Source organism: Seriola aureovittata, chromosome 11 (assembly GCF_021018895.1).
Source record: "Seriola aureovittata isolate HTS-2021-v1 ecotype China chromosome 11, ASM2101889v1, whole genome shotgun sequence".
NCBI classification, from domain to species: domain Eukaryota; kingdom Metazoa; phylum Chordata; class Actinopteri; order Carangiformes; family Carangidae; genus Seriola; species Seriola aureovittata.
In genome coordinates this window covers 16,141,173-16,157,317 of record NC_079374.1, presented here as the reverse complement: position 1 = coordinate 16,157,317, position 16,145 = coordinate 16,141,173, and the positions used below count along the sequence as shown (strand labels likewise).

The following is a 16,145-nucleotide window of genomic DNA, read 5'->3' as shown; positions in this document are numbered from 1 at the left end:
ATTACCTGTGCCTCTTCCTCTTTCTATTTTACTCAGGAAGGAAAGATATTTGCTGATTGCCATATCAAGTTTTAAATTAAAAAGCAAAATAGCAAAATAATTTACCAGATAAAGATGAGTCTCATGAGAGGTAGTTGGAGGCTGTACAGAGGTCATGGGAATGAAGGCAGGGAGCGACTGAAACTTAAAATATATACAGGTATACAGTATATGTTACTGTAACGAAGGTCAGGTGACTGACAAATAGATTTTTTTTCATAATTTAGGACAGTGGTTAGGCAATCTATGGGTTTCTCCCAGAAAACTGTTTAGCAGAAGTGGTAAGCCAAATCACGATGCTTCTTATGATCAGTTTAGGTCACAGATGACGGCCTAAAATAACACTAGAGTTACGTATTATTAGTCAAATGATTGAACGTTGCTACCCTTGCTAGTCAGCACCAGAAATATTAGTCGGTTGAACTAATAACGTGTTATTAATGTCCAACGCCAGTTAACTGTTGCATCTAAGACATTCTGCTAATGTGCAGATGTTGTAAACAAGCAAAGTGGAAAGTGGGACAGATAACATCTCGTAAAACAGAACACTTCTACAGTATTTTGATCTAGAAAATGAAAGTAAAATTGTATGTCGGTTGTGTCGGAATATGTTCAGACTAGTTGAGTAGTCTAAATTTCCGTTTAACCCCTTAAATTTCCGTTTAAGGGTTCCATAAATAACACCTTGACTTTTTGCCCAAAGATGAATGTTTTAGTTCATAAAAGTGTATTACCTTTTATAATGTTATTGGAGTGATCTTTGTATCATAAAACAATGCATTAAACCCTGAGCTGTCAGTATAGGTGTGCAGAAGCTTTTTAAGAAAGTGGAGGGACTCAGATAGAAACATGGATTAAGTAGTTTAAAGGGACTAGTGCATAAATTTCTGAGCTTAATGTTGCATGAAGGAATTTGTAGAAGACACAGGAAAAACTGCAACACATAGATTTTAGTGTAGGAGTTGTACAGTCAGCAGTTTATCAACTAAAAATAGGTCTGTTCCCAAGTTTGGAAACAGATAAACGAGCCTTACAGAAAGAAGTCAAGTGCTGCCAGGTACAGTGATCCTTTCAAAGGTGAGAGTTTGGCAGAGGTCCAGCCATGACCTCATGCCACTGTAATAAAAATAAACACACATCAGTTCCCCATCCGATCACAGCAGAGGCCCCCAGTTTCTCAATTAACATTTTGAAGGGCACATCATCTCGTTTGCTAATATCGCACCATCCTCACTGCCAATTTACTGACACGTTGTAAAAGCCAAGGTGGTGAGCAAATGTTTAATTGACTTTATTTTTCTTTTGCGTGTGTGTGTGTGTGTTTAGCCTTCTAGTCTGGGGTCCATAGCACTGACGGAGGGGGCTCTGTGTCAACATGACCTGATCAGAGTGGTGTACAGCGGCCTCCACCCTCAGAGAGAGACCTTCACAGCTCAGAACAGGTACGGCTCCGACTCAACCAGCTGCCAACAGAGAGGGAGTAATTAGAGACAAAGCACAAACGTCACAACAGAGATTAAATCGCAGAAGTTTAGAGACATTTGCTAAGTGTAGCGTACTGAATGAATTACCCGAGGGTGAGACCTTGCTTGGTTTTTGGACACTGAAGTGGAGGCACTGTTGACCATTCAGCTTCAGTAAACACCAAACATCAGCATCAATGCGACTGAATCCAACTTTTAATTCAATCCAATTTTTTTTCTTATGTTTTTACGACAAAACAGTTTATTTCACCTTCCATCTAATCCTTCTCCATAAGATGAAGAATACCTTTTAAGATGATCAAAGCACAATCCTCGACTTTCATTCAGCCCCCACTGGCCAGACTCAGCAGGCCTGAAAGCTTTTTTGGCTCTCACATTTTCTCTGCTGCTGTGGATGAATGATAATCTCAGCATAGTAATGAAGCATGCTGGAATCCTGCCAGAAAATATTTTTCTGTTTCACTAAAATGAGCAGAGTGGCACTTTATACATTTGTTTGTTTGTAGTGACACGTGCAGAGACAGATACACATCTAAACTACCAGAGCTGATAATGTAAGGGCAGCACAGATAACGCTGGTCATCCTGTGTGTTGTCCGGAGCAGCGAGGCCCCTTGGCTACGAAGAACATAGAGCATCATAAATATACTGAATGGATTTCAGCAGAGCCAGGCCTCATAGTTTATCTGGAAATCCATTTGTGTGGCTGGGCATGAGAAGAAAGCGCAGAGCTCCTGAGAGGTGCCGGCTCTCTCCAACTGATAATATGCAGCCAGGCCATTTACCTCCCTCTGCGCACCGAGTCAATATGGTCCTTACACTCGAGGTCCCTCCTCCTGGTTGATCCTCTGCATTGAGCTGATCCTACAGCACTGACATGGTCTGTGTTGAGAGTGTAAAGATGATTACTGCAGTATATTAGGTTATGCATGTACATACAGTAAAGTAACTCACAATGAACAAAGCTGCCTATGTAAGCAGTGTGCTTATCGGACTGTTTAACAGTTCATAGAGTCGATTAATTGCTTGATCAACTCTACATAATTGTCTTCAGTGAAGCTGTCAAAAAGAAAGTGTGGTTAGAATATTTTGTGAACAAAAACAGACAAGCTGATGTTGAACTGAGATCAGATTAAAACTTTGATTAGACCCTAATTAAGAGTGTATTGCTGTGCTCGTTTCTGACTCAGTTTTGTGGTTGCAGGTTTGAAGTGCTGTGTTTCCTCATGCTGTGCTACAACTCTGCCGTGGTCTACATGCCCCTTTCTTCCTATCAGTCAGTCTGCAGAATGAGCTCACGGTAAGAAAAACCTGTAAAGCATATGTGTCTATTTTTATTTTATTTAATTTTTTTCTCTTTTTTTTTTTTTTTGCCCACAGTTTTGTCCTTTCAGTACCCAATTAGTGACCTCCCTCTCCCCTCATCTACTTTCATTACTCGCTGTCCTGAAACGAGGATACGCCAACCTTGATACTGACTGTCCTCTTTTCAGGAGGATTTGATAAGAGCAATTTCATTAGATCTCAGTTGTGTTTGATTGGCCAAATGAAAGCATCACTGCGGGATACCTGTCTGAGTCTGTTTATCTTGGAAACCCTGGGGTTAGAAGAAAGAATCAATGTGGAATTCACAATATGAGGCTCTGTACGGGATTGGCCGCCCAGTGATTTCGCTGCAGCATGCGGACGGCTCAGGATATGAAGACTTCCCTACTGCGAGCGAGCAGACAGACAACGCCTGAGGCAAGCTCAGTCTAGACAGAGGGCAAACTGTGACTGTGAAGATTTCAGAGCACGAGAACAATGCTCTCTCTTGGAGTTCATCCTCACAGTGTAGACCCTGAACACCCCGTCGCCTGACCTTGCCCGACCTTGTGTAAAGTAGTTAAAATTTGACTTCCCTTGCTCACTGTTTGATGTGTTTCCTTTGTTTAGTTCACTCAGTTAGCAACTGATCTTCCTGTTAGTTGTTCGTCCGATCTCTGCTACTTCCTGCAGCGGTTAGAGGGCACTTACAATTTAAACAACAAACTATCTCTAAACTTTTGTAATCTTATTCCTCCTAAACCACATCCCTTTGTCACTGAGTCAGGATGAGTTTACTCACCTCACTTATTGCCCGTGTGTGTTCTCCCTCCTCAGGTTGTGTGTATGTGGCTTCCCCCGGCAGCAGCAGAAGCTTTGGAGGGAACCATGCAACCGTGTGCTGCTAGACCCCGAGTTCATGGTGCAGATGCTGACTGCAGTTTATCACGCCATGTATGTATCCGTAAAGCTGAAATAAGAAGTTGTGAACACAACATTGACATATCATCACCTTTTAAATCGACTGTTTAGCAAACAATTGCTTATTTACACATCCAGCATTTACAGTGCAACATTATCATTATTTTGGTTTTGTGTTTCTGGACACCTGGTGAAAAGCCAATATTCACTCTCACAGCTTTGTTTTTAGCTCTTACCAACTCCTGAGGAGTTGGTCTCTTTAAAGAAGCTCAATACTCAAATATGTTCTCCAGCAAGTTGCTAATTTTACCTGCTGAGCTCGGTGCTAAGCAGGTAGTGTACAGAGTTTTTAGAGCTCTTTTGGTGAAAACAGCTGCCTGCTGGGGCTGAAAACAACACTATAAAGAGAGGCGAGTGTGAACTGAAACTGAAAGTAAAGTTATGAGCCAGACAGAGCCGAAATTTGCTACAGAGCTCTTTAAAGCAGACTGGAGCTGCAGGTTCAGGTGATAATTCTCTCATCACTACAAAAAACTCCTTTCACATTGTCACATTGTTTTCAAATTGTCATTTTATATGTTGTTATAAAACAATATTGATTATAGACGCTTTAAGTGACTTTCATCCATGCCATTTCACATCACTACTCTTGAAAACACTCATTGTTAAGGACACTGACATTGTGCAAATCATATCGGGTAATTAGGAGGAAAATGATCTCACACTTGTTCCTCTCCTTAAAGGACATAATAAACCTTTTTATCTGTTCCTTTATAAGCTAGCTAACACAATGTTTCTCATATCTGTTGTTTGCCTCTGCGGTACATCTCTAATGAGGGCCGTCTCAACTCTGGTTTGCTGTGATCTGCTGCAGGAAATCTCCTAACAGCATATGCTAGCTCTCTACCAAGGACAGAAGCTCCCCACTGTACACACCGATTACATCGGCAGTGCATTGTGGGAGCAGGTGATTTCATCCCCTATGAGGACAGTCGTTGCAAAGCTGATTAGGGCTCCTCGATGACAGCTCGTCCTCAGAGACGGATCCCCTGATACGGTAGTGACTGGAATCACTACTGTTCAGGATGGTGAAGCAAGGAGAGCGGGAGAGATTGAGTATGCATTCTGCCTCATCACCCCTGTGAGGGTACGCAGCAGCAATCAGGGGATTGGAGCAGTCAGTGCCGCTGGAAAAAAAAACAGACTCTGTGTGTGTGTTTGTGTGTGTGTGTTTGTGTGTGTGTGTGTGTGTGTGTGTGTGTGTGTGTGTGTGTGTGTGTGTGTGTGTGTGTGTGTGTGAGAGAGAGAGTGAGAGAATAATAGCCTTTTTAGTAATCCCTACCATAGGTCAGCTCAGTGCCAGCTGGAGCTCTCATATTCACCCTTGGCCCAAGCAGGCACACGTGAAGGGCAGATAAACATGAATCCACAGCTCCACACATGCAGAGGGACCTTGGCACTTGCGGAGGACACTCTGAGATTTAGGTTAATATGTTCGCTAATGCTACAGCGCTGTAGTGCCAAATGAAGAGAGAGAGGGAGAGACGAATACTGAGAGACACAGAGACACATGCCCAATGTTTTTTTTTCTGAATATGTTTTTTTTCTCTTTTCAGTCTTCACAACATCAGAGAGTCTGTTTTTACCTGCCCATTCATCCCTTTCTTTTCATCTTGAGCCTAAAAGGAACCCCAGGCATTTGTCCTTGGCTGTGTGATTGTTGCATGTGCAGGACTGGATCAAAGAGAGTTCAGCCGTGCGGGCCTTTTTTTTTTTTTTTCATGTAATTTGTTTATTTATTGTTGCTGTTCCTCTCATCCCTCTTGACTGAATGGGGGGGATGTAGCGTCATTATTTTATGCAAAGCTAAGGACGACTCACGCACTTTAGCAAAGAGCCGAGTGATTAAAAGTCTTCTTTTTTTTCGATTTTTATTAGTCATGATAATTAGTCTTATTTTATTTCCTCTTGCATATTACTTGAATGCACTGGCTTTTCACAAATTAGAAAGCTTTATAGTACAATTATTGCCAAAATCCTAATTCACTTCACTAATTGTGAAAACAAACAAAAAATTTGGTGCTTCAGTACATGATTGATTACATGGCCTGCACACATGCAGGGTGTGACATCAAGCTTTTTTTTCCTGATGCATTTTAAAACTATGATTTTCACCACACAGGATTCCCAAGGAATTCAGTTTAAAACTTCACTTCTAGTTTCATGAAAAAAGGTTTGACCGACAACACTGTGACAGAGAAGTATAATCACTCTGACTGGATATGTGCCCAACTTCTCCAAACCCTTCCTCATTGTAGTCCCAGGCATTATTAAATAACTGATAATAGTTCAGGGGGATGTGACTCAGACATCAAGGCATCATGTCAGACACTACTGTATTCTCTACATGAGCTCACAACATGGCGTTGTTAAAGGCCTGTGTTTGCATTTGTGTTTTGATACATAGATACAATGGAGAGTGGGAGATGGGGCGGGAAGCTCTGGAGGACATTCTGTACAGAGCTCAGCTTGAGCTTTACTCCCAGCCTCTCCTGGTAAGACCAACAGCACTGTGTGCATGGAGTTGATTACACACAGCATAGTAACTATGAAGCCTGAGTTAAATTAAAATACTTACGAAAAATAATGGTTTTGACCTGCCGTAAATATTGTAATACCTTCCTGCTTTAGTCATTTAACAGCATATTGCTCTGCGTCTGTGTATGTGTCACCTCCAGCTTGGGAACGCCATGAAGAACTCGCTGCCAGAAAGTGCCCCCGATGAACCGAGGGGGCGCAAGGTGCTCCAAGTGGAGGTGACGCCCACCATTAGCCGCATCTCCATCTCAGCCATCACCACCGCCTCCATACGGCGCCACCGCTGGAAAAGAGAGGGTAAGACTGAAGCTACGGGAGCACCAGCAAAATCTGCCATCTTGGCTGCAACACACAGCGAAGTGAACCAGGCCTCAGTGCAGGAAAGATCTCAGTAGATGTGACAGCACACTACATTCATTATAATACTATTTTTTTGTCATCCTCATTGTTAATTAAGGGACCCAGGGTAGGTTGGACAAGAAAGTTGTACAAGGAAAAAGAGACCAGTGTTCAGTTAACCTTACGAGTTGTTACTTTTTGTTTGTTTTGTTTTTTTTATCTGTGAAAGGCCACAAGAGGGATCTATTTGGTGAGAAAATGACTTTTCTGGATTTTGTACCTAGCAATGAGAAGGAAAACTGTTTCCTGTGTAACATAGTCACACCATTAGCATCATCCAAATGGTGTTTCATGTCAGTAATTGTATGTAATTGTGGTCATATAGTCTCTGTGTTGCAGTGCTTGTGCCTCTCACTGCTCCTTATTGCTCTTTTTTTCTTTTTGTTTTGCTTGTTTTGTCTATTAAGTGTGCTGTGCTTTGTATCACCAGTTAAAGTGAAGGTTTTTGTTTTAAGAGAAACTCACAACAAAATGGTGCCGGTAGATTTTACGGACTCCATTTTTACCCAGTAGATGGACGATTAATGGGGCAGTTCATTTTTTAAGATATCATGGCAATCTTTTTTTTTTCTATATTTTCTTATCTGCGCATGAATTTACAGACCACTGTTAGGCCTGCTGTGCCCATGATGAGACCCGAAACGGTCGAGGCTTGCTGCCACTAAAGAACCACCCGTCTTTGTTGTTGACTCCCAGATTGTTTTGACTACTCAACCGATGCAGAGTTGAGCCTCACCGTCAATCCTCCTAGCCTCGCCCAGCACCACCACCACAACAATCCCTGGGACGCTGCAGCCAAAGAGGAAAGAGGAGGGCGGGCTCACAGCCACCACAGCAGCAGCAGCAGCAGCATCATTCCCCCCATCACACTTGAGGGTAGGGGACAGGGGCAGACACCCAGAGCAGAGAGGGTCTCAGGAGGAGGTGTCCTTTCGATCTGTATCCTCCCAACCCTCCTCCTCCTCCTCCTACCCCTCCTCAATTTGACGGGGGTTAACTCTGCTGTTTCCCAGTTTGGCCTCCTCTTCACTTCCCCAGAGTATACTAACTCATCCAGTCTATGAGACCCTCAGCCAACAGCCCCTCTACTACCAGACCACTGCTATTTTTCATCTCACCGAAGAGTGGAAGAGTCGCCTATTCTGGGTTTGAAGGAAGTGTGGCTAGTGGCCATTTTGCATGGGCCTGTCATCATGCCATATCCTCTTTATCCTCATCATGCCTACTCCAGCGTTCTTTTGACTGCTGCCCTTGTCACTCACTGAGCATGTTCAGTGCCCAGCCTGCAGCTTGACCTTTTACTATGGGTTTTCTCAACCCTCCGTCTCTGATAATTGGTTTGATGGATTTATTTTTTCCGTAGCGTTAACAGGAAAAATACATCCGTTTTTCAAAACTGGCACAGAGTACCCGACATCTTGTTCTCGTACTGCCCCTTACGGTGTTTGACAGCACCATAAGGTTTTGGTCACTCAGGCCAGCAACACCCATCTGCTGCCACCATTCTGCAGGAAGAGGCCCTCCATTTAGTTTATCAGTCCAGCAGCTTTATTGTATGCTAATTTTGTGTTCTCCCTTATTACATTTCTTTTTCCTCAGCTCAGTGAGTGGGAAAGAGCCTTTCATCATGCATGCGCACGTTACAGCAAGCTTCGATGATTTCTGCTAGAACGCGAAACCCTGGAACACTAACATTTCAAATGACAAGGCCAAATGAAATGACTGAATGTTGTCAAAACCCAATACTTGGCAGAGCAAACGCTATTCCACTGCCAGGACCTGTCATATGGCCCATTTTGTCTTGTTGAATGTGTGTCCATTTCCATGCGTGGTCTTGAAACATCATTCAGATCCTTTCAAATGACTGAAGATCGGCTCCTTCCCTGGCTTTACGGTCCGTGTTTGCCTTAGTGCCATCCCGTCCTCTTTCCATGATCTTACACTAAACTTGGTGCAGCTGAGGTGATAGAATCTGCCACCCAGTTCAGAGAGAAAAGTGATTGTTTTAGAGAAGAGTGATTTCTCAGTGTCTGTGTACAGTTACTGGACATTTTGTTTTGACAGAAATCACGTAAAACATGGCCTTTAGTTTGGGGCTGCATCTTTAATCTTGTTACATACCAGTGTATGATCAATATGTTCTGGTCTCATTTTTGATAATGGTGCCAAAATGATAAAGGCTTTAATAAGGCAGCGTGTCTCGAGTTTTCAGGGAATCCTCTCCCGTACATCAGAGAGACGTTTACAACACCCTCCTCCACAATAATATTTTCACACGGTCTATACACACACATATATATATATATATATATATATGTCTTCAGCTTTTTATTTCCTGGAAATATTAACTAATGTATGAAGTGATTTTCAAAATTTGGTCCTGTCTGGGTGTCCTTGAAGGCACCATTAATGAAGAGTTTTTAAAATGGTCCTTGCTTGACAGCCACATTCTTACACAGCAACACAACAGATTACAAAATTAAGGCAAATAGATATTTACAGTAGTGGATTAACGTCTGCAGGCTGATTTTTGTGGAACACTGAAATGACTGGATACCAACAGCAAGCATATAAAATGCATTATGTAAGCAAGCTGTAGTCAGAAGACTAAAACATTCAAAAACACTGCTTCGGTCCTTTAGGTGCACCTGTATCTGTAACATTTAGACTTCAGAGCTTTTCGCTCTTCGTTTAGGATTGGGTTGGCTTGTGATGGCTCGCAGACGGGCCCATTTAGCCCTGCAGGCTGTCAGCTCTAACTGGAGTGCTATTGATCTGATGAGGTGTACGGTGTTCTCCTCAGTGGTCCACACGGATTGGCAGGCTCGTCTCAGCCGGCCAACCATGTGACCGCTGGGCCAGTGCTGCAGGCGAAACGAGGGATGGGGCAGGAGAGCATGCGTCTTCTCCTCATGTTATGTGCATGTCAGTCCAGACCTTTTCTTCTCGATTTCTCCATTTGTTTTCTGGTGCTGCCTGTGGTTCCCTGTTGTCCAGTTCTGCTTGTCCCAGCGATGCATGACGGAGAGAGACGATTCTCGGTCTCTTCTTTTAACAGGCTTGACCCTGCATACTGTGTCGATAACATGCTTTTTTTTTTTCCTAACTCAATTTATCATCTTTTTCCCTTCCAGCTTTCAAACAAAAAATGAAGTCATAAATTGTTTAGAGTTCTTCATGTCATTGTTGTGACTGTAGGACTTCTACTTAATTATCACCAGATATTAATTGTTAGTGTTTAATATATATATATATGGAATATGGCATCTCTCTTATCAGGCAGGGTATTGAACTCACACTTTTCCTAAACAAACAGCTAGTCAGATTTTAGTCAATCTGAATTACACGAGATCATCAGAGCTCAAGGTCATTGTGCACTGTATTGAATTGTTCCCCTGTCTGGTGAATAATGAGTGAGCTAATGAAGCAGCATGCTCTGTTGAGTGTCAGTGTTAGTGCTGGCTACCAATGTAGCCGGAGACCTCTTCTGCATTATGTATAAACACTCTAAATGTTATTATTCTTATGCTTAGATCAGTTAGAGTTAGTTGCAGGCCAGTTGTTAACAAGTAACAGCAGCAATGGGTTTTGCCTTTTCTCTGGATTACAGTGAAATGATGTCATGATTCTGTTCATACTTTACAATTAATAGCAGCTGGCTACGTTAGAAGAAAAAAAATTGAATATTCTCCACAGGATTTAGCAATACATTTTCATCACAGTCAGATTATACTCAAAATTGTCAGCATAACATTGATAATTGTCTGCCTCACTCACTTCTCTCTTTCTCTATCATGCTTTCTTTTTCTGTACGTTCATGCATGTTCATGTCCAGATGCTGATGGTATGAGCGGCGGGGAGGATTCCTTCAACGTCAATGACCCAGACGAGGGTTTCTCCTCCGGGGCATCCAACAGCAGCCAGCCCAGCGGCACCAAGGCGGGCGGCAGCATGGGGCCAAGGGGCGGGAGCCTGAACAGCAGCAGCAGCAGCATCAAGAAAGCCATCACTGCCCGGCTGTCTCGGGACAGGGAGAGAGAGAGAGAGCGGGAGAAGGAGAGGGAGCGAGAGAGGGCAGCGGAAAAGCAGGCAGAATTATCTGCAGATCACCAGGCTGCCGTGAGGAGGCATCACCAGAGGCAGCAGTCGCCTCCAGCCAGCATCACCTTAGATGCCATCCAGCTGAGCCCCATAAAGAAGCACCTGAGCTTCCCTGTGGGGCCCACGCTGGTGCGGACTGGCAGCACCTCCTCCAGCAAGTCCTTTGACTGCATGAATTTCAACCTGAACGGAGGCGAGGACGAGCGAGAGGAGGTGTTGGGTGGCTCCGACAAGGAAGGGGGGCTTCCAGCTGGCGGCTCCCACCGCCACTCAACCATTAGCCTGCAGGAGGAGCACCTCATCAGGCCAGAGGACGCCCAGGACCTCCTGTCTCCTGGAGCACCTCTCACCAAGCAGTCCCGCTCCCCCAGCTTCAACATGCAGATCATATCACAGGTCTAACATGCAGTGCAGGGCACGGTAGACACACACACACACACACACACACACGCACTCAAACAAACACACACACAGTCAAACAAACAAACACACACACACAAAATACTTACTCATAACACACACCCTCATGCAGATTTTCTCTGCGACTCTTCTCAGCCCTACTCTGACAACTTCTGTCTACCTATCTGTGTTGGTGTGTGTGGGTGTGCGTGCATGTGTGTGTGTGTGTGTGTGTGTGTGTGTGTGTGTCTGTGCAGGAACACATTTTCAGATCTCAAGAGTTGTGTCTCCTCCCTTTCATCATCCATTCAACTTACAATCATGCAGTTACTGAGAATGCAACAAGAGAAAAGTAGTAAGTCATGACTGCCCGCTGCTGTATCTACAGTCGAGAGTAAAAGAGTCCAGCATGTCACTGCATCCTCCCGTCTGACTAAGCTGAGTGTTCCACACAGAAACTCTCCACAAAAGGAGGAAACATCGAGAGAAAAGTCGTAAGGATGCCACTCTAGCTGTAGGGGATATACGACATTTCAGATTTTTTGAGTTCCTGACTGAATCAGTCAACATGAATCAGCAATAACACTTACCGTCGCTCATGCAGAGAAGAGTGGGGATTATTGTTCTTTCTCTTCATTCCTTCCCTTTCATTCCGGGGCTCACGTGCAATCGTTCTTGCTGATTACCTTCCTTGTTAATTGCTGTTTTTAATTAGGCAAAAATGGTTTTATGAAAAAAAAAGAATCTTTAAATGTTTTTTTAAATTACAATCCAAAGAAGGTAGCATTTGTTTTGTTTTTTTCTTCACTTTGTTTGACAATGATTTTGTAGAAATCAGTCAGACCCAAGTGATTCTCTAGTTTTCAGCCCATGACCCTCATTTTATTCTGTAATTATGATAATAACTATCTGATTTGATCTATAAAATCAAACTTTTAAGATTGTTGTAAAAACCAAACTGGAATGTGGTAAGGGTTTGTCTTGCCCCAGGCTTTTAACTGGAACTACAAGAGGAAACAAATTCGTCTTGTGACTTGATTTAAAATCTGAAGCTGAATCTTGTGGAAGAACTGGATCTAAACATTGTAGGTTTGTGTGTGAAGCTAAAGGCAATGACTGTATTTTATACTGGATTGTTAATCTGGTTTAAACCATTTAATGGGTCCTTCCACCTGAAAGCACTTGTTGGTGTTCGTCTGTGTTGAGGCTTGTGTGTGGTGTCATTTTTGAGCCGGTGAATTACTGCCCTCTGGAGGCTTGTACTAGTCACTGCGCATCACCATGACCATGTGTTTTGTGCTCTGATTGGATGCTCATGAAACATTTTGTTCTACCTCATTGTGTGTTCACCTGCCACTCAGACACCTGTCTCCCAATCCGATTCAGGATTTAAAGACCCCGTTAGGTTTGAAACTGGAGCGCTCTACCAGTTGGGGGATTATATAGTGGGGACCAATATGGTTTCACACTGCAACTGTAATGACACTGTAAAATCTTTGTGTGTTCCTGTGAGGAGTTGTGACTGAATATCTGGGCCTTGCATTTCAGTTCAATCACATCATGCACAAAATCTAGCTGCAAAACAAGAACACGACTGTCTTCAGGTTTTCGTATTTTCTGTCATATATCAAACAACCACACTGGGATTAACCTGATTATTTTAGTTCCCGAGAAATGTCCTGCTTAACTCTTTTTTTTTTCTTTTTTTCTTTTTTTCTTTTTATGTAATGATTTTGGAAGTGCAATTTTTTTTATCCTCATGTGCATGGAGTTGGATCTTCTCTGTTGTTAAATGCCTGCATCTGCGCAGAGTGCTAGCTAGCCTTCTGTAGTGCTCCCTGCCCAGACTGACTCATGGCGTGCTTGTCCGCATGTTTAGTGCCCCTGCAAAGCACTGCTGTTTCAGATGCGTGAAACAGCCAACGGGCCAAACCCAAGTCTCGTCTTTGCCAGATGTGCCAATACACATCCTCTCCTTAAGGAAATTAATTTTTTTTGCTTGGATGTCTTAAGTTAAAATGCCTCTCTTTTTCTGTTTACTTGTCTTATTTTGGCACAATAAAAGGGATGTTTGGACGTGTGGCTCAACGTGCCCTTAGATGCAGCTTCACCTTTTTTGCCATGATATTTCTTTTCACTCATCACAGGTGTGTGCGACACACTGTGCTCTCACAATCATTACTAAGCTTTGCTGTTCACATGTAAAAGCAGTATATTATGCGTCTGTGTACTGTAGATGTCAGCTGTTGTATTGCATTTACCACGTCTTGCTTATGTGCTTGTTGAAAATGAGGATTGAATGATTAATGTATATAAAAGTCAGTTCAGTCTGCAGTGAAAATCTCACACACTCATGCTCCTGCTGTGCTAGAAACCGCCACAGCTGCTGCTCCTGGTCCCGAGTGAGTCCTGTGTGTGCTTTAGCCTTAAACATTTCAGGCCAAAAAGCCTTGATCGCTGGCTCTTTGGCCTCACAACGCTCCTCCTCCTCTCCCTCCTCTTGCTGGACTGGACTGTGGAGGAGGAGGAAGGAGAAGAAGAAGAAGAAGAAGAAGAAGAAGAAGAGGAGTGTAGCTACAGTTCACACTCTCACCTGGTCTGTCTGCTGTCATCCTTGTGCTGTGTGGCTCTCAATGAGCCGTGTTCCCATTTTGCTGTATTTTGCTGTGAGTTGAGTGGCACCTTTTGCTGTTTTAAAACTGGTGACGTGTTCATGTCATTAATATGAGTGCCCCTGACCGAGATTACCAGCAGCCATGTTGGTACTGTATGTTGATTTAGCGTAATCCCTCAGTGTCTGGTGTTATTTGCATGTGTTCAGGGCGGGAAATGAACGCCAAGCAGCAAATGTCAATAACACATTGGCTGTGGCTGATTATTTAATCTTCCATTCATTTTGGCAGAATTATAAGATCAGAAATTCTCACAAGGTCCACTTACATTTCAAAAAAATCTTTTAGGTGGTGAATATGGTGGTGGTGAAATGTCTCATTTTGTACTTGGTCAGCCTTTGCTGCCGATGGACAAAGTTCATTTCCCGTCCTGCATGTGATAACTGTGGGCTTTGTTTTCATACAGTATAATGCACTTTAATCCATCCACCTCTCTCCTCAAGATAGTTATTGAAATGATATATATAGATGTGCAAATGTGTATACACTCAATGCAGGGTTTTAGTCTCTTTAAAGTAGTACTTCTATGTGATGTCACATCCAACACAATGCTATTTTTGTTAGTCTAAGGGTACAGCTATTTATTTTTTTCCTTTCAAAACCAAAAAAGAAAAAAAAAGTTACGGGGGTCTGGAAGGTCTCAGGAGTTTATCAAAATGCCGGATTTTAAAAATGGCAGCACCAAAATTTCTGTTCTTGAGGTCAGAATTGATTCTATGCAACATTTTTCCCCTTTTATTTTTCCTTTATTTTGTTTTTGGTATACGGGCTTTCATTGATCCTTGTTGGGTGGGATGGGGCAGATGCATTTAAGCTGATTTTTAAGGTGCAAGTCCTCAACAGTATCCCAATTCAACAATTCTGTTTATACACCCTGTTGTGGTGCTACAGAGCGAGGGACCTCTCTCATATGAGTGAAATAAGACGACCATCCATTTGTCATCCGACTGCCCTCACAGAGAGAAAGCCACAACTGGACTTTTGGTGCATGTTGAGCCCTTCTGTCAGTTTGCTGCTCTGTGGCTCAAAGACTTCAGCTGGTGTATGAAATGTAAACAAGATTATCAGTGATGGATCTAATATAGATGCTTCTAGGGAAGCTGCTGTAAGATGTGATAACACTGTACTATTGATGTTGTATAAATGGAGAGAAAGACTTATTTTAAATCTTGTAAATACCAAATGTACAAAGGTGAGACCAAGATAAATATAAAAAACTGAAGATCAGACTGATATGTAGAGAGAAATTAATCTGTATATTGTTGAATAAATATCGTGCCGTAAGGGATCTGAGTGTCTGTCTGCTTTGTGTGTGGAAGTGGTTCAATATGATACGATCTGATCAGCACCGTACTGTTCTCAACTTACAAATGACCTCACTCTACATAATATATATACCAGTAGTTACTACATGTTTTTTTTTTTCTAGCCTTAGATTTCTTTCTTTTCTTTCTCTTTTCCATCTGGTCAAATATGAAGATTATTGTCTATTCTATGATAATAAGCTTAATATATTTGAGTTTTGGGCTGTTTTAAGTTTGTTTGAGTCAAAACCAAAAAGTCTAAATCATATCTTTATTGCAATAAGATGTAGAATCTGAGCAAAAAAAAAATACTGAAATACTTAATTGCAGAAATACCAATACAGCTGGTTCCAAGCGTGTACCTAGCTGTGATCAGTGGTGGTGTGCTGACATCTGGTGGTGGTAATTCAGAACAACAGGTTACATCTTAACATGACATACAGTAGTCATGTTCAATTGTACAATATACAATTCATATTCAATACATGTCTACTAAAAGTTAGTTTCTGATTTATCTGAATAAATTCCCATGATTACAGAAGCGGAGATTTGAATTTCCTTTCCATTGTGTCAGTTAATTTATCTTTTGCCATATATTAATTGAAAGCTGAACTTTGCCTTAAGCTTTCCTCCTATGTCTCTGACCCCACAGCATGTGGCGCTCCAGACTCCAACCCATAGCTCTGACCCTGTTAACTACAACGTTTACAGCAGAGAGTTAACTTTATAGAGTCAAACATTAAAGAGCAGACTTACAGAATTGTTTTGCGCTTAAGTAACTACAGATTTACCAAAGGCCAGTATTCAGTTTTGAAGATATCTCTGAATTGGGGGACACTACTTTGGTACTTTGATCTTGAACTTTACATATTCCACTCCACAAAGACTAAGATGGTTTAAATGAGCCAAAACCTTGAGGGATCC

The 16,145-nt window shown here is 42.4% G+C and overlaps 1 protein-coding gene across 4 annotated transcripts in view; it reads left to right on the top strand.

Moving 5' to 3' along the window:
- Positions 1-15,205, top strand: part of LOC130177156 (hyccin 2-like) — a 45,143-nt gene extending 29,938 nt beyond the window's left edge. Inside the window, exons 7-14 of one of the 4 annotated variants that reach the window (XM_056388630.1) lie at positions 1,366-1,481; positions 2,727-2,822; positions 3,665-3,781; positions 6,216-6,303; positions 6,487-6,643; positions 6,915-6,935; positions 7,442-7,621; positions 10,581-15,205. In XM_056388630.1, coding sequence (XP_056244605.1) covers positions 1,366-1,481; positions 2,727-2,822; positions 3,665-3,781; positions 6,216-6,303; positions 6,487-6,643; positions 6,915-6,935; positions 7,442-7,621; positions 10,581-11,248 — 1,443 coding nt within the window. In that variant the 3' untranslated portion in view covers positions 11,249-15,205. The remainder of the gene's footprint in view (positions 1-1,365; positions 1,482-2,726; positions 2,823-3,664; positions 3,782-6,215; positions 6,304-6,486; positions 6,644-6,914; positions 6,936-7,441; positions 7,622-10,580) is intronic. The other 3 variants (XM_056388631.1, XM_056388632.1, XM_056388633.1) reach the window with 3 other exon arrangements.
- The last annotated feature ends 940 nt before the right edge of the window (positions 15,206-16,145 follow it).